At 45.9% G+C, this 19,183-nt stretch overlaps 1 protein-coding gene across 4 annotated transcripts in view; it reads right to left on the bottom strand.

Annotated features, from left to right (window-relative positions):
* Positions 1 to 19,183, bottom strand: part of SLC25A22 (solute carrier family 25 member 22) — a 70,269-nt gene that overhangs the window by 22,251 nt on the left and 28,835 nt on the right. For 3 of the 4 annotated variants that reach the window (XM_075566826.1, XM_075566825.1, XM_075566828.1), the window contains 4 exons: positions 6,465 to 6,567; positions 4,428 to 4,553; positions 3,054 to 3,109; positions 504 to 594 (listed from right to left, as the gene is read on the bottom strand). In XM_075566826.1, coding sequence (XP_075422941.1) covers positions 504 to 594; positions 3,054 to 3,109; positions 4,428 to 4,553; positions 6,465 to 6,484 — 293 coding nt within the window. In that variant the 5' untranslated portion in view covers positions 6,485 to 6,567. Of the gene's footprint in view, positions 1 to 503; positions 595 to 3,053; positions 3,110 to 4,427; positions 4,554 to 6,464; positions 6,568 to 7,111; positions 7,640 to 19,183 lie in introns of those variants that run through there. The other variant, XM_075566827.1, reaches the window with a different exon arrangement.

Consider the following 19,183-nt stretch of genomic DNA (forward strand, 5'->3'; position numbering starts at 1 on the left):
TTCTTCTCCTCCTCCACCCCCTCCCACTCTTCCCTCCTGCCCCTTCTCCTATCTCTCTCCCCCTGCCCCTCTCGTCTCCTCCCCCCAGTCCATTTTCTTCTCCTCCTTCTATCTCCCCCCCCCCACTCTTCCTTGCTCTTTCCTCCTGCCCCCTCTCCTATCTCTCTCCCCCTGTCCCTCTCGTCTCCTCCTCCTGTCTCTCTTCTCCTCCTCTCTCCTCCTGTCCCCTCTTCTCTCTCCCACAAGCAGTAACACGATATAAGCAAACAGAATCTATCTCATCCTTCCAAGTTCCATCCCTCTCCATCTTCTCCCTCTGAGCTTCTCTCACTCTCATTGGCTTGGGACATTATGATGCTATCAGGTCACGTGGGACTGACCCTATGACCTACTAACCATGTTAGTGTCATTAGATCCCTTTGGTACTGACCATTTTACCCATTAAACATGTCACTATCATTAGGTCCCTTTGGTCATATGTTATGATCCCTCACCCCACTCACCCATCTCTGGACAGAAAATGTCTAAAGTAGTCGTTGGCTGCTAATTTAATGGCCTTCTCTGGCGTGACGAGGGTTAAATTCACAGCTGCACCTACAAAGAGATCACGAGGAAAAGCTTATATATACACAAATACAAAAAACAAGGGCAGTTGGCCACACTGTAAACTACAGATCCACTGATGCTTATCCCATATGCACACATAAAATGAATATTTACCAGATGTTGGTCTGGGACATAGAGACAGCACACAGCCAGGTAAGTACAAAAGAACTGTATTCACATAAGAAATACACGGCACTGCATCCAACGTTTCGGTCAGCAAGACATGACCTTCCTCAGGGATGTGCAGTGAATGAGTGCCAGTGATACAAAATATATACCCAAACTAATCAAACAAAACAATCAACTCACCTGTGTGGGACCCCACAAAACACGTGAAACCGCGTGTGTGTGATGCCTGTGACCCGCAGCCCAGCCGTGGAACGCACCGCCATCTTGGAAATATTAGTATTCCAGCAGTACCATGTCTGTCGCGTCCCTTGATGACGTATTAGTCTGCGGCCGTCATGCACATTTGCACCGCAGCTACCTAGTGCTGCGCATGTGCCCCAAGCGTGGGGGCGCTACAAGGCCCTTAAGACAATGTTTCTGACTGCGCATGTGCAGCTATGTCGCGCGATGGTGCTCATGCGCACAATAAGGCTGCGGTCCCAGTCATGACTGTGACACGCGCGCCCGGCAGGGGAGGCACGTGCACAGCGCTAACCGCGATCTGCGGTCTGAGGGGAGAGAGGGAGCTTGCGATGGGTGGGGCCTAAGGCTGCGGTCCCAGTAACTGCCACGGCGCGGCGTGCGCTGTGCGTGTAAGCACCGCCCCTCAATGGGGAGGGGCCCAGTAGTCACCTTCCCGCTGAAGGTGCAGCCGCGCCGTACTGCAAGGTTTTTTACAACTCAATGAAATTGAGTTTAAACCTTGCGACGGAGGCGTGGCCACGCCCCCACCGGCGGTTCACCCAATGAGGGCGTACCAGCCGCGTGACGTGATGGCCACGCCCCCGCAAATCCCCGACCACGCCTCCTCCCGTCGCAAGCTCCCTCTCTCCCCTCAGACCGCGGTTAGCGCTGTGCACGCGTCGCCCCCCCCCACCCCGCCGGGCGCGCGTGTCACAGTCATGACTGGGACCGCAGCCTCAGACCCCTAGCGGCCCAGCATTGTCACGGCAACGCGGGCACAGGTCACAGGAGGCCAGGACGCATCGGTACTGAAAAAGAGCTACTGTGCAATGCGATACTGTACTGGGCTGCAGGCAGTGCAGGTGTACAATAGCACCAACAATAAATAATATAACGTGCCAGTGTATGTAACTAATCACTGACCCTACAGGTAATACTAGGGCCAACAACACATAGGTAAAAACATATAATAACATGCACCAATAGCATATAGGTCAGTGCCGCACCCTATCCACTATCAGACACCCACACCAACAAGTTTAAAAACACCCAAAGGAACAAACACGTGAAGGGAGTGTGAAGTGCAAAACATTAGGGACACCATGAAGGAACATGTTCATCAAATTAATAATCAAAGTCATAAGAAACATCCCAATTTGAGATTTTATATATATATATATATATATATATATATATATATATATATATATATACATATACACATATATATATATATATATACACATATATACATACACACACACACACACACACATATATATATATATACATACACAGACATGTACACACAATTCCCACATGTTAAAATACACACGTATTCACACACTAGACTGCACCCATGTGTACGCTGTGACACACATATTAATATAATACGTACATATATATATATATATATATATATATATTGATACATAAATATGTATGTGTGTGTAGTGAGCTTCTGTATATATGTCAGATAGTGTCACTATATACATTGCCGTGTATGCATTTGTTTAATGTGCATAGTGCCGTGTGTGTGATATGCACTTTGTCTGTATCAAGTGTGCTTGCATGTTCTACCATTTAGGAGGGTGTTTTCCAAGGTATACACCTGTGATTTCCACTTAGTTTACTTATATTAGTGTGAGTGTGTGTGTGTGTGTGTCACAGCGTACTCATGGGTGCAGTCTAGTGTGTGAATACGTATGTATTTTAACATGTGGGAAGTGTGTGTGTACATATGTGTATGTGTGCATGAGCAAACTTCAACATGTTCCAGTGTGTATGTGTGTGCAATTTAACATGTGGAAGTGTGTATACTTTAATGTGTATTTGTACATATGTGTGAGCGTATTTTAACGTGTTCCAGTGTGCATGTATGTACAGTAATTACAAGCTTTCTACACCGCATGTATTTTTAGTGTTTTTGGACATGTGATTGGGCTTTGCATATGTTAGCGCATTTGTATTTTCTAGTGCACGTGTGTGCTCAGTTTCTGAATGCACTAGTGAGTTTGTGTGTTTGTACTACAGAGTCGACCAGCACGTGTGTAATTGTGTTACACTGTGTATATGTGCGGCAGTGTTTCACTCACCTCGATACATGCCAAAGTAGCCTTCAGAACGGATGGTTTTTATCAGACAATCAGACCTGACGGCACAAATGAAACACAGACGCAATGAATCGCTATTAAAAAGAGCAGTTACAATGATCACTTTTGCCCATTTCCACAATTGTACCTTTAACAACATATTTTTCTATTTAAAAAAAAATATATATATATATTTTTTGCTGGGACTTTTAAAATGGCAACTATTGGGAATTTTCTAAAAAAAAAAAAAAAACAACAAAAAACGATTCATAATTGGACCCTGCTTGCTACCACCTTGAAATAGCTGCACAATGAGGTACGAGCCCCTAATAATTATTATTTATAAAATATTTTACTAGGAAGTAATACATTGAGAGTTACCTCTCGTTTTAAAGTATGTCCTGGGACATATAATAATAGCAGAGTGAATGATATATTCTGTAAAATCACTCGGAATAACATGACAGATAGTATCAGCTTTTATTCCAGGCTGGTGGTGTCACTGCCCTCACATGCGACAGAGAAGCTGATAAACTGTGAGGACGAGAGAAGCAGAGGATTCTGGGAAAGAAAACAGCAGCCACAGCGTCTCCCTGATACAGCAGCCAATAGAACTACAATTGTCTGTGGATTTTTTTCAGATTGATCTGGAATATATTTCAGTCGTTGCAAACTCTTCGTGTGATGTGTTTGATATTCAGCAGGACTGCAACTTTAAATCACATCTCTAGTAATCTGACCCTGTACTGTTTTCCGACCCCTTTGTGCAAACTCAGCAAACAATATTTTGTTCGATGTGGTTGAGGCATCATATGACTTCTCCTTAGTAGCCACAAGGACAGTACAGAGGTCAGCATCTGGGAGAGAAGTAGAGAAACTCCCCTTCCCCCATTCATTAGGAGGCTTTGGGAATTTACACCTAACAAGCCTGATTAAATAACCAGGGTTACAACGTTGACCAATCAGAATGTTCCATTCCGCGACACTGGAATACCATCCTGCTTGAGCCAATCGGGTTAAGGGCGTCTTGCTCATGGAATTCTGGGTTTGAGGGGAGGGGAAGCAAAGCTCGGATGTGGTCATTTCCAGTAATCCCATAGGCGAGAAACCCTCATTTCCCAAAAGACAGGAGGTGACACTACTCCTGGAATCTTATTATAATTCAGAGTCGCAGCTTTACTGAAGTGTTTGACCTTACAACATGAGCAGAGCTCCCCCCATGAGTTGGGGAGGAATGGGACATTCCAAGGGGTGGGAAAGGTTGAGTGTATCCATGGCAACAACAAAAGCCAATCAGATTGCTCCATTTCTGAACGTCCTGGGTATTACAAGATGATAACCCAACTCCTGGGTGTTTTGTTGCTCAGTGATACTTACATGCTGGTGTACATACGCTGGCCATTTTGCTGGTTCTGTAACCGAGTTTTGGCCAAGTCAATGGGGAAAACGCAGGTAACTCCGATCAGTCCAGCTATTCCTCCATTTATAAGCTTGGCGGGCAAACTGCGGACAAGATGGTGGCACAGTGACACAGACAGAAAGGACCCATACAGTCTGTACCTCCCACCTCATGGGGACACAGTGACACAGACAGAAAGGACCCATACAGTCTGTACCTCCCACCTCATGGGGACACAGTGACACAGACAGAAAGGACCCATACAGTCTGTACCTCTCACCTCATGGGGACACAGTGACACAGACAGAAAGGACCCATACAGTCTGTACCTCCCACCTCATGGGGACACAGTGACACAGACAGAAAGGACCCATACAGTCTGTACCTCCCACCTCATGGGGACACAGTGACACAGACAGAAAGGACCCATACAGTCTGTACCTCCCACCTCATGGGGACACAGTGACACAGACAGAAAGGACCCATACAGTCTGTACCTCCCACCTCATGGGGACACAGTGACACAGACAGAAAGGACCCATACAGTCTGTACCTCCCACCTCATGGGGACACAGTGACACAGACAGAAAGGACCCATACAGTCTGTACCTCCCACCTCATGGGGACACAGTGACACAGACAGAAAGGACCCATACAGTCTGTACCTCCCACCTCATGGGGACACAGTGACACAGACAGAAAGGACCCATACAGTCTGTACCTCCCACCTCATGGGGACACAGTGACACAGACAGAAAGGACCCATACAGTCTGTACCTCCCACCTCATGGGGACACAGTGACACAGACAGAAAGGACCCATACAGTCTGTACCTCCCACCTCATGGGGACACAGTGACACAGACAGAAAGGACCCATACAGTCTGTACCTCCCACCTCATGGGGACACAGTGACACAGACAGAAAGGACCCATACAGTCTGTACCTCCCACCTCATGGGGACACAGTGACACAGACAGAAAGGACCCATACAGACTGTACCTCCCACCTCATGGGGACACAGTGACACAGACAGAAAGGACCCATACAGTCTGTACCTCCCACCTCATGGGGACACAGTGACACAGACAGAAAGGACCCATACAGTCTGTACCTCCCACCTCATGGGGACACAGTGACACAGACAGAAAGGACCCATACAGTCTGTACCTCCCACCTCATGGGGACACAGTGACACAGACAGAAAGGACCCATACAGTCTGTACCTCCCACCTCATAGGGACACACAGGACCTGTGAGTCATCCAGTCAGTATCTCCCACTACAAGGTGACACAGTGACACACAGGCAGAAGGAAACCGTGACCCATACAGTCTGTCTCTCCTACTGCAAGGTGACACAGACAGACCTGTGACCCATTCTGTCTCTATACCTCAGGGTAAAACATGGAGAGAAGCTAAAGATGGCCCATAATGTCTGTCCACCCCATCATAAAGTGACACAAAGACAGAAGGAACCTCCCTTCCCCTGCAAAGTGACATAGTGACACCCAGAAACGCCTATATCTCGTACAGTCTCTCCCACCACAGCATACAGAGTTGACACTAAAGTTAACACTGAAGGGACCTATGACCCAGAAGGAACTTGAATCTATCCCTCGCACTGCAATGTGACACCCCCCCCTCTCTCTCACACATGTAAACGCACATTTCACACAGAAATCCTCATCATGCTGCGTCTATAGACACTGCAGCCGTGCTCAAAGCGGGGTGCTTCCCTGGCCTTAGTACGCGCGCCGTCCGGGGGCGTGTCTGTGGGCGGGCCAGTGGCGTCACGGAGCTGGTTCGCCCTCATTGGGCGAACTGCTCACGTGAGCGTCCTATCGCGCGAGAAATCAGTTTTGACTGATTTCACGCGCATCGCACGCCCGCTTCCGCACGCACGCTGTATAGACGCGATCACTGCCTTTAGGCAGTCTGATCGCGTCCGCACGGTCTGCCCCTGTATGGACGCAACCTAAGCCCCATCACACATACAGACCACACACTCTCTTTACCTGATTGGTTTATCAGCCATTTAATTGCACCGTAACCGGGATAAAATCGCAGCTCCGTCCTCCTGTTCCCTCAGCTTGTCACCTCCCTGCGGCCTGGCAGTTTCTGCAAAACACCAAGCAAAAAAAAATAGCAACGCATGCAAATAAATTCCCCTTCTACTCGTGCTGTCCGTGTTACCTGGAGACTTTGATCGAGTGCTGCCGTTACTAGAAAACTCCTCCCTCTCTCTAATACTCTCTTACGCAGTATTTTTAACCACTTCCGTGCCGGGTGGCCCACAATGCATTGCAGAGCAAAGCGTTGAAGGCCCCTCTGGGGCAGAAGAGGTTAAAGCCGACGAAAAAGGATTACAGCAAAAACAGTGAAGATAAAAATCCCACGTTCATCATTTCTGTCCTGTTTAAGCTTCCAAACCTGACAGCAGAAACACGTACGTTAAACATGGAAGCTGAGCGGGAGGGCAGCCATTTTGAAAAGGAAGTCATCCTAAGATGCCATCTCAAAGTGATAATTTGTATTTAAACGATGCGCTTACATTTAGCTATTAGACAGAAATGATTCCCTTTTGTGGGATGGATTATGATTTTCTGAGCATTTAAAATCTACACGCAACACAAAGGCTGCTAAATACCACTGCGGAGGTCACCTTGATAAACAAGCAGGATGGCATCCATCTTGAAAGTGCAGTCTATAGGGCTAGCTGTAAAAAGGTGATTCTACTGAAGTCTAAGATGTCAGTTAATGTATGAGTGCGATGCTACTGGCGTCTATCGAGGCACCTGGTGTGTGTAAGAGGGTTATCCTATCGCAATATGTGGGGGCACCTGGTGTGTGTAAGAGGGTTATCCTATCGCAATATGTGGGGGCACCTGGTGTGTGTAAGAGGGTTATCCTATCGCAATATGTGGGGGCACCTGATGTGTGTAAGAGGGTTATCCTATCGCTATATGTGGGGGCACCTGGTGTGTGTAAGAGGGTTATCCTATCGCAATATGTGGGGGCACCTGATGTGTGTAAGAGGGTTATCCTATCGCAATATGTGGGGGCACCTGGTGTGTGTAAGAGTGTGATGTGTGTAGTAGGATAGTCTTATTGAACGCTTCGGAGGCAGCTGTAGCATAGGGTTGAAGGTGGCGTCTCCACGCACGCACACACCTCTCACCGCTCCATGCTGTACCCACCTCTCCGTGGCTCCACCCCCCAGGCTCCTGACACTTCCTTCTGATTGGCTGCATTACCCAGCAGCAGCCAATCAGGATGGAGGAAGCTGCCTAGCCCCCTAGCAACAGCCCTTTTCTCTCCCTGCTCGGGGGAATCCCGCGGCCCCCCCCATCCAGAGAGGTAATACACAGGTAATACACATACATGTCCAGAGAGGTAATACACAGGTAATACACATACATGTCCAGAGAGGTAATACACAGGTAATACACATACATGTCCAGAGAGGTAATACACAGGTAATACACACACATGTCCAGAGAGGTAATACACAGGTAATACACACACATGTCCAGAGAGGTAATACACAGGTAATACACACACATGTCCAGAGAGGTAATACACAGGTAATACACATACATGTCCAGAGAGGTAATACACAGGTAATACACACACATGTCCAGAGAGGTAATACACAGGTAATACACACACATGTCCAGAGAGGTAATACACAGGTAATACACATACATGTCCAGAGAGGTAATACACAGGTAATACACATACATGTCCAGAGAGGTAATACACAGGTAATACACACACATGTCCAGAGAGGTAATACACAGGTAATACACATACATGTCCAGAGAGGTAATACACAGGTAATACACATACATGTCCAGAGAGGTAATACACAGGTAATACACATACATGTCCAGAGAGGTAATACACAGGTAATACACATACATGTCCAGAGAGGTAATACACAGGTAATACACATACATGTCCAGAGAGGTAATACACAGGTAATACACATACATGTCCAGAGAGGTAATACACAGGTAATACACATACATGTCCAGAGAGGTAATACACAGGTAATACACATACATGTCCAGAGAGGTAATACACAGGTAATACACATACATGTCCAGAGAGGTAATACACAGGTAATACACATACATGTCCAGAGAGGTAATACACATACATGTCCAGAGAGGTAATACACAGGTAATACACATACATGTCCAGAGAGGTAATACACAGGTAATACACATACATGTCCAGAGAGGTAATACACAGGTAATACACATACATGTCCAGAGAGGTAATACACAAGTAATACACATACATGTCCAGAGAGGTAATACACAAGTAATACACATACATGTCCAGAGAGGTAATACACAAGTAATACACATACATGTCCAGAGAGGTAATACACAAGTAATAAACATACATGTCCAGAGAGGTAATACACAGGTAATACACATACATGTCCAGAGAGGCAATACACAGGTAATACACATACATGTCCAGAGAGGTAATACACAGGTAATACACATACATGTCCAGAGAGGCAATACACAGGTAATACACATACATGTCCAGAGAGGCAATACACAGGTAATACACATACATGTCCAGAGAGGTAATACACAGGTAATACACATACATGTCCAGAGAGGTAATACACAGGTAATACACATACATGTCCAGAGAGGTAATACACAAGTAATACACATACATGTCCAGAGAGGTAATACACAGGTAATACACATACATGTCCAGAGAGGTAATACACAGGTAATACACATACATGTCCAGAGAGGTAATACACATACATGTCCAGAGAGGTAATACACAGGTAATACACATACATGTCCAGAGAGGTAATACACAGGTAATACACATACATGTCCAGAGAGGTAATACACAGGTAATACACATACATGTCCAGAGAGGTAATACACAGGTAATACACATACATGTCCAGAAAGGTAATACACAGGTAATACACATACATGTCCAGAGAGGTAATACACAAGTAATACACATACATGTCCAGAGAGGTAATACACAGGTAATACACATACATGTCCAGAGAGGTAATACACAGGTAATACACATACATGTCCAGAGAGGTAATACACAAGTAATACACATACATGTCCAGAGAGGTAATACACAGGTAATACACATACATGTCCAGAGAGGTAATACACAGGTAATACACATACATGTCCAGAGAGGTAATACACATACATGTCCAGAGAGGTAATACACAGGTAATACACATACATGTCCAGAGAGGTAATACACAGGTAATACACATACATGTCCAGAGAGTTAATACACAGGTAATACACATACATGTCCAGAGAGGTAATACACAGGTAATACACATACATGTCCAGAAAGGTAATACACAGGTAATACACATACATGTCCAGAGAGGTAATACACAGGTAATACACATACACGTCCAGAAAGGTAATACACAGGTAATACACATACATGTCCAGAGAGGTAATACACAAGTAATACACATACATGTCCAGAGAGGTAATACACAAGTAATACACATACATGTCCAGAGAGGTAATACACAGGTAATACACATACATGTCCAGAGAGGTAATACACAGGTAATACACATACACGTCCAGAGAGGTAATACACAGGTAATACACATACATGTCCAGAGAGGTAATACACAGGTAATACACATACATGTCCAGAGAGGTAATACACAAGTAATACACATACATGTCCAGAGAGGTAATACACAGGTAATACACATACATGTCCAGAGAGGTAATACACAGGTAATACACATACATGTCCAGAGAGGTAATACACATACATGTCCAGAGAGGTAATACACAGGTAATACACATACATGTCCAGAGAGGTAATACACAGGTAATACACATACATGTCCAGAGAGGTAATACACAGGTAATACACATACATGTCCAGAGAGGTAATACACAAGTAATACACATACATGTCCAGAGAGGTAATACACATGTCCAGAGAGGTAATACACAGGTAATACACATACATGTCCAGAGAGGTAATACACAGGTAATACACATACATGTCCAGAGAGGTAATACACAAGTAATACACATACATGTCCAGAGAGGTAATACACAGGTAATACACATACATGTCCAGAGAGGTAATACACAGGTAATACACATACATGTCCAGAGAGGTAATACACATACATGTCCAGAGAGGTAATACACAGGTAATACACATACATGTCCAGAGAGGTAATACACAGGTAATACACATACATGTCCAGAGAGGTAATACACAGGTAATACACATACATGTCCAGAGAGGTAATACACAGGTAATACACATACATGTCCAGAGAGGTAATACACAGGTAATACACATACATGTCCAGAAAGGTAATACACAGGTAATACACATACATGTCCAGAGAGGTAATACACAAGTAATACACATACATGTCCAGAGAGGTAATACACAGGTAATACACATACATGTCCAGAGAGGTAATACACAGGTAATACACATACATGTCCAGAGAGGTAATACACAAGTAATACACATACATGTCCAGAGAGGTAATACACAGGTAATACACATACATGTCCAGAGAGGTAATACACAGGTAATACACATACATGTCCAGAGAGGTAATACACATACATGTCCAGAGAGGTAATACACAGGTAATACACATACATGTCCAGAGAGGTAATACACAGGTAATACACATACATGTCCAGAGAGGTAATACACAGGTAATACACATACATGTCCAGAGAGTTAATACACAGGTAATACACATACATGTCCAGAGAGGTAATACACAGGTAATACACATACATGTCCAGAAAGGTAATACACAGGTAATACACATACATGTCCAGAGAGGTAATACACAGGTAATACACATACACGTCCAGAAAGGTAATACACAGGTAATACACATACATGTCCAGAGAGGTAATACACAAGTAATACACATACATGTCCAGAGAGGTAATACACAAGTAATACACATACATGTCCAGAGAGGTAATACACAGGTAATACACATACATGTCCAGAGAGGTAATACACAGGTAATACACATACACGTCCAGAGAGGTAATACACAGGTAATACACATACATGTCCAGAGAGGTAATACACAGGTAATACACATACATGTCCAGAGAGGTAATACACAAGTAATACACATACATGTCCAGAGAGGTAATACACAGGTAATACACATACATGTCCAGAGAGGTAATACACAGGTAATACACATACATGTCCAGAGAGGTAATACACATACATGTCCAGAGAGGTAATACACAGGTAATACACATACATGTCCAGAGAGGTAATACACAGGTAATACACATACATGTCCAGAGAGGTAATACACAGGTAATACACATACATGTCCAGAGAGGTAATACACAAGTAATACACATACATGTCCAGAGAGGTAATACACATGTCCAGAGAGGTAATACACAGGTAATACACATACATGTCCAGAGAGGTAATACACAGGTAATACACATACATGTCCAGAGAGGTAATACACAAGTAATACACATACATGTCCAGAGAGGTAATACACAGGTAATACACATACATGTCCAGAGAGGTAATACACAGGTAATACACATACATGTCCAGAGAGGTAATACACATACATGTCCAGAGAGGTAATACACAGGTAATACACATACATGTCCAGAGAGGTAATACACAGGTAATACACATACATGTCCAGAGAGGTAATACACAGGTAATACACATACATGTCCAGAGAGGTAATACACAAGTAATACACATACATGTCCAGAGAGGTAATACACAGGTAATACACATACATGTCCAGAGAGGTAATACACAGGTAATACACATACATGTCCAGAGAGATAATACACATACATGTCCAGAGAGGTAATACACAAGTAATACACATACATGTCCATAGAGGTAATACACAAGTAATACACATACATGTCCAGAGAGGTAATACACATACATGTCCAGAGAGGTAATACACAAGTAATACACATACATGTCCAGAGAGGTAATACACAGGTAATACACACACGTCTAGTATGACCTCTCATTTTTTACTGGACAGTGTCCAAATACAGGACAGTCTGGTTCAATACCGGACCCCTGGCAACCCTAAGGCCGCGCTTATAGTGCCGGCGACGTCAGGCTGCGGTTATAGTGCCGGCGACGTCAGGCTGCGCTTATAGTGCCGGCGACGTCAGGCTGCGGTTATAGTGCCGGCGACGTCAGGCTGCGGTTATAGTGCCGGCGACGTCAGGCTGCGGTTATAGTGCCGGCGACGTCAGGCTGCGGTTATAGTGCCGGCGACGTCAGGCTGCGGTTATAGTGCCGGCGACGTCAGGCTTCGGTTATAGTGCCGGCGACGTCAGGCCGCGGTCGCTGGAAAAATCAAATTGAGATGACTTCCGGCGATCGCGCCCAAGCCGTCGCTCCGTCGCGCCTACTACAAGCGCACGCGACGGCGGCAATGCATTTGTTTTGACGTGTCGCGTCGCCAGCACTAATAGCGCGGCCTAAGCTATTGAAATCTATAGAGGCAGCTGATGTAAGAGGGCGATCCTATTGCAATATATGGGGGCACCTGATGTGTGTAAGAGTGTGACGTATGTAATAGGATAATCTTACTGAACTCTACGCATACACTTATGGTTTACCCCCGCTGCAGCTTAGATATGTAACATAGGAAATGGTGCTGCAAAGGGCATATAACTTAGTACATGGTAGACAGACAGAGCCCCTATATATAGCACTCTGATCCAGTGTGAAATGGTGAGATTCTTAAAATAACTTTATTAAATGACAATGTCGTTAAAATATTGGGGTTTAAAACAATGATTAAATAATACCAAGTGATTCTTACTCTGTGGATAAGTGTATCCAGTTGAGTGTGCAGTGGTATATATAAATGTCCAGTGTTAGGAAAAATCACTGGCCCTAGCAGTCCTCTATAGAGTGGGTTAGCTAGGGTTCTTGATGGAAGTAACGGCAGTTTGAGCCACAGATGTAGTGCCCCTGTAATTTAATACTAGTAGGTGCACTCGTGAGTGGGACCTGTACTATGCTGTATGTATACTGCAGCTAATAGTATATTATAGATTCGTTATAACAGATCTAGGTCTAAGTGCACCTAATGTGTTGTTACTTGCACTCACTTATGTTATAGAATATGTAATTATTGCTGTGTGGTGCTTAACACATATATATATATTCCAGGTATATGATGGTCTAGCTGGAGTAAATGCTAGTATTACTAGATATATTACAGGTGAATATGGTGGCACTGCTGTAACTACTGTATAAGCTTATACTGAGTTATCAGCTGAGTACTGCTCCTTATAGGGTTTATATTCCGGTCAACTTGAAAAACCTTCCCCTAATAGGGTATGTACTTTACATGTGTGGTGGTGATCTGGCACTTGAGGTGTTAATACCTGTGTTGGTTGCCGTTTTGCTCTATGTATGACCCCCTTGAGCTGATTGCTGTAGTGGGGGGTTAGCATTCAGGCTTCCTATATTGAGATAGTATTGTATTGCCAGTATTACTATATGCCGTTGCTGTGTGGTGACTTATAAGATCATTGGATCTTATTGTGGTCCATTACTGTGCACGGGCTGAGATACACTGACTTTCTAAGTCTGACTGAGTCAGTGTACATGAACTCCGCCTCCGCGCGTGCACGTTGTCACGTGTTCGCCGACGCGCGCGTTTCGCGAGTGCTTTGTCAAGGCTAGGTAATCAGAGCAACAATAATGCTCTGATTACCTAGCCTTGACAAAGCACTCGCGAAACGCGCGCGTCGGCGAACACGTGACCACGTGCACGCGCGGAGGCGGAGTTCATGTACACTGACTCAGTCAGACTTAGAAAGTCAGTGTATCTCAGCCCGTGCACAGTAATGGACCACAATAAGATCCAATGATCTTATAAGTCACCACACAGCAACGGCATATAGTAATACTGGCAATACAATACTATCTCAATATAGGAAGCCTGAATGCTAACCCCCCACTACAGCAATCAGCTCAAGGGGGTCATACATAGAGCAAAACGGCAACCAACACAGGTATTAACACCTCAAGTGCCAGATCACCACCACACATGTAAAGTACATACCCTATTAGGGAAAGGTTTTTCAAGTTGACCGGAATATAAACCCTATAAGGAGCAGTACTCAGCTGATAACTCAGTATAAGCTTATACAGTAGTTACAGCAGTGCCACCATATTCACCTGTAATATATCTAGTAATACTAGCATTTACTCCAGCTAGACCATCATATACCTGGAATATATATATATGTGTTAAGCACCACACAGCAATAATTACATATTCTATAACATAAGTGAGTGCAAGTAACAACACATTAGGTGCACTTAGACCTAGATCTGTTATAACGAATCTATAATATACTATTAGCTGCAGTATACATACAGCATAGTACAGGTCCCACTCACGAGTGCACCTACTAGTATTAAATTACAGGGGCACTACATCTGTGGCTCAAACTGCCGTTACTTCCATCAAGAACCCTAGCTAACCCACTCTATAGAGGACTGCTAGGGCCAGTGATTTTTCCTAACACTGGACATTTATATATACCACTGCACACTCAACTGGATACACTTATCCACAGAGTAAGAATCACTTGGTATTATTTAATCATTGTTTTAAACCCCAATATTTTAACGACATTGTCATTTAATAAAGTTATTTTAAGAATCTCACCATTTCACACTGGATCAGAGTGCTATATATAGGGGCTCTGTCTGTCTACCATGTACTGAACTCTACGCAGGCAGCTGTAGAGCTATTAAAATCTATAGAGGCAGCTGATGTAAGAGGGTGAGCCTCGTGTCACTGAAGGGGTTACTTGCTAATGAAGAGATTGCCACCTCTCTGTCACATGCATTTTAAGCAAACAGATTGTGTTGTGTGTAGCAGCCGTGGGATGGTGCGGGGGTGTGATACATCTGAAGGTTATTATCATGTGCTCAGTGGATTTCACTAATATATATGGAGTGCACGGGCAGCAGCATACAGGCTTTGGGAATCACTCTCACCATGAAGCTTGTCATCTAATGACTCATATTGCATAGCACAGGGACACAGGACAGGGACAGAGAGAGGGTGCAGAGGGGACAGAGACAGAGAGGGACAGGGACAGAGAGAGGGTGCAGAGGAGAGAGAGACAGAGAGGGACAGGGACAGAGAGAGGGTGCAGAGGAGAGAGAAAGAGAGAGAGAGACAGTGAGAGACAAAGAGAGAAAGGGGACAGAGAGAGAGGAACAAGGTCCACGACACCCAGAAAGAGAGAACAGAGGGGACAGTGACAGAGGTAAGGAACGTCACAGTGAGAGAGTAGAGGGGACAGTGACCGAGGTAAGGAACGTCAGTGAGAAAGGGTAGAGGGACAATGACAGAGGTAAGGAACGTCACAGTGAGAAAGGGTAGAGGGGACAGTGACCGAGGTAAGGAACGTCACAGTGAGAAAGGGTAGAGGGGACAGTGACAGAGGTAAGGAACGTCACAGTGAGAAAGGGTAGAGGGGACAGTGACAGAGGTAAGGAACGTCACAGTGAGAAAGGGTAGAGGGGACAGTGACAGAGGTAAGGAACGTCACAGTGAGAAAGGGTAGAGGGGACAGTGACAGAGGTAAGGAACGTCACAGTGAGAAAGGGTAGAGGGGACCGTGACAGAGGTAAGGAACGTCACAGTGAGAAAGGGTAGAGGGGACAGTGACAGAGGTAAGGAACGTCACAGTGAGAAAGGGTAGAGGGGACAATGACAGAGGTAAGGAACGTCACAGTGAGAAAGGGTAGAGGGGACAGTGACAGAGGTAAGGAACGTCAGTGAGAAAGTGTAGAGGGGACAGTGACAGAGGTAAGGAACGTCACAGTGAGAAAGGGTAGAGGGGACAGTGACCGAGGTAAGGAACGTCACAGTGAGAAAGGGTAGAGGGGACAGTGACCGAGGTAAGGAACGTCACAGTGAGAGAGTAGAGGGGACAATGACAGAGGTAAGGAACGTCACAGTGAGAAAGGGTAGAGGGGACAGTGACAGAGGTAAGGAACGTCAGTGAGAAAGGGTAGAGGGGACAGTGACAGAGGTAAGGAACGTCAGTGAGAAAGGGTAGAGGGGACAGTGACAGAGGTAAGGAACGTCACAGTGAGAAAGGGTAGAGGGGACAGTGACCGAGGTAAGGAACGTCACAGTGAGAGAGTAGAGGGGACAGTGACAGAGGTAAGGAACATCACAGTGAGAAAGGGTAGAGGGGACAGTGACAGAAGTAAGGAACGTCACAGTGAGAGAGTAGAGGGGACAGTGACAGAGGTAAGGAACGTCACAGTGAGAAAGGGTAGAGGGGACAGTGACCGAGGTAAGGAACGTCACAGTGAGAAAGGGTAGAGGGGACAGTGACAGAGGTAAGGAACGTCAGTGAGAAAGGGTAGAGGTGACAGAGGTAAGGAACGTCACAGTGAGAAAGGGTAGAGGGGACAGTGACAGAGGTAAGGAACGTCAGTGAGAAAGGGTAGAGGTGACAGAGGTAAGGAACGTCACAGTGAGAAAGAGTAGAAGTGACAGAGGTAAGGAACGTCACAGTGTGAAAGGGTAGAGGGGACAGTGACAGAGGTAAGGAACGTCACAGTGAGAAAGGGTAGAGGGGACAGTGACATAGGTAAGGAACGTCACAGTGAGAGAGAGTAGAGGGGACAGTGACAGAGGTAAGGAACGTCGCAGTGAGAAAGGGTGGAGGGGACAGTGAGAGGTAAGGAACGTCACAGTGAGAAAGGGTAGAGGGGACAGTGACCGAGGTAAGGAACGTCACAGTGAGAAAGGGTAGAGGGGACAGTGACCGAGGTAAGGAACGTCACAGTGAGAAAGGGTAGAGGGGACAGTGACAGAGGTAAGGAACGTCACAGTAAGAAAGGGTAGAGGGGACAATGACAGAGGTAAGGAACGTCACAGTGAAAAAAGGGTAGAGGGGACAGTGACAGAGGTAAGGAACGTCACAGTGAGAAAGGGTAGAGGGGACAGTGACAGAGGTAAGGAACGTCCCAGTGAGAAAGGGTAGAGGGGACAGTGACCGAGGTAAGGAACGTCACAGTGAGAAAGGGTAGAGGGGACAGTGACAGAGGTAAGGAACGTCACAGTGAGAAAGGGTAGAGCGGACAGTGACAGAGGTAAGGAACGTCACAGTGAGAAAGGGTAGAGGGGACAGTGACAGAAGTAAGGAACGTCACAGTGAGAAAGGGTAGAGGGGACAGTGACAGAAGTAAGGAACGTCAGTGAGAAAGGGTAGAGGGGACAGTGACAGAGGTAAGGAACGTCACAGTGAGAAAGGGTAGAGGGGACAGTGACAGAGGTAAGGAACGTCAGTGAGAAAGGGTAGAGGGGACAGAGGTAAGGAACGTCACAGTGAGAAAGAGTAGAGGGGACAGTGACAGAGGTAAGGAAGGGGACAGTGACAGAGGTAAGGAAGGGGACAGTGACAGAGGTAAGGAACGTCACAGTGAGAAAGGGTAGAGGGGACAGTGACAGAGGTAAGGAACGTCACAGTGAGAAAGGGTAGAGGGGACAGTGACAGAGGTAAGGAACGTCACAGTGAGAAAGGGTAGAGGGGACAGTGACAAAGGTAAGGAACGTCACAGTGAGAAAGGGTAGAGGGGACAGTGACAGAGGTAAGGAACGTCACAGTGGGAAAGGGTAGAGGGTACAGTGACAGAGGTAAGGAACGTCACAGTGAGAAAGGGTAGAGGGGACAGTGACCGAGGTAAGGCAGTGCTGTAATATGAATGGTTTTAGTTAACCCCTTCAGTGCCAGAGCCCCATACACACAGCTGGTCCCGCTGACACGGGGTTGTTTATACAAAGATGATTATCAGTGACATGCACCTCTCCTGACCCGCCTCCCTCTCTGCCCCCCACTCCTCCAGTTTATACTGTATATTCTGTCACACTTTAACCCTCTCGCTGCCTGAGGGGCCAGCCACGCATGGCAGGGCAGCGAAAGGGTTAAGTAGGAAAATGGTTATTACATTTGATACGAGTGAGTAAATCTTCGATTAACTGAAATGTACGTTGTTAGAGGGTAAGGCGTTGCATGTCTAAGCGCTTTCACTGCATGCTTGAGTCCTAGCATGTGCCAGGAGGTGGCATGTATCAGACTCAAATCCCATTGGCTCGACAGGAAATGGGGCGGAGGGGGGAAAGATGTGCAGAGAGGACTCTGATTGGACGTAGACACCCCTAAATGGGAAGGGCCTGTGGTCAAGGAGACGCTTTGATTGAAAGCCCAGGGGGGAAGTGCTGTAGCTTCCTGTGGAGTTAACCCCGTCTGTCCCTGTGCACGCTCTCTTCACGTTACTGATCTTATATACAGGAGCGGGAGTAGATAGAAATGCAATAGCTCCTTGCTGCTGCTTATAGGGAGAGATCTGTTTAACCCCTTCAACTACGCAGGGTGGCCTTAGGCTTTGCGGGGCCGAAGGCCGCATGTTGGGAGCGGGGCCTCGCCTGTAAAAAAAAAAAAAACGTGACTTACCTTCATGGTGTCACGGCGTCATGTTGCCATGGCAACGCGGCGTCATATGACGCTGCAGGAAGTGGCCCGCTACGGAGGAAGGAGTGCACGCACACACGCCGCACCCCACCTCTCTGCCGGTCTGGTGGCCCCACGCTCACCCCTCTTCCTCCTTCTGT

The sequence above is a fragment of the Ascaphus truei genome, chromosome 12 (assembly GCF_040206685.1).
Source record: "Ascaphus truei isolate aAscTru1 chromosome 12, aAscTru1.hap1, whole genome shotgun sequence".
NCBI lineage: Eukaryota > Metazoa > Chordata > Amphibia > Anura > Ascaphidae > Ascaphus > Ascaphus truei.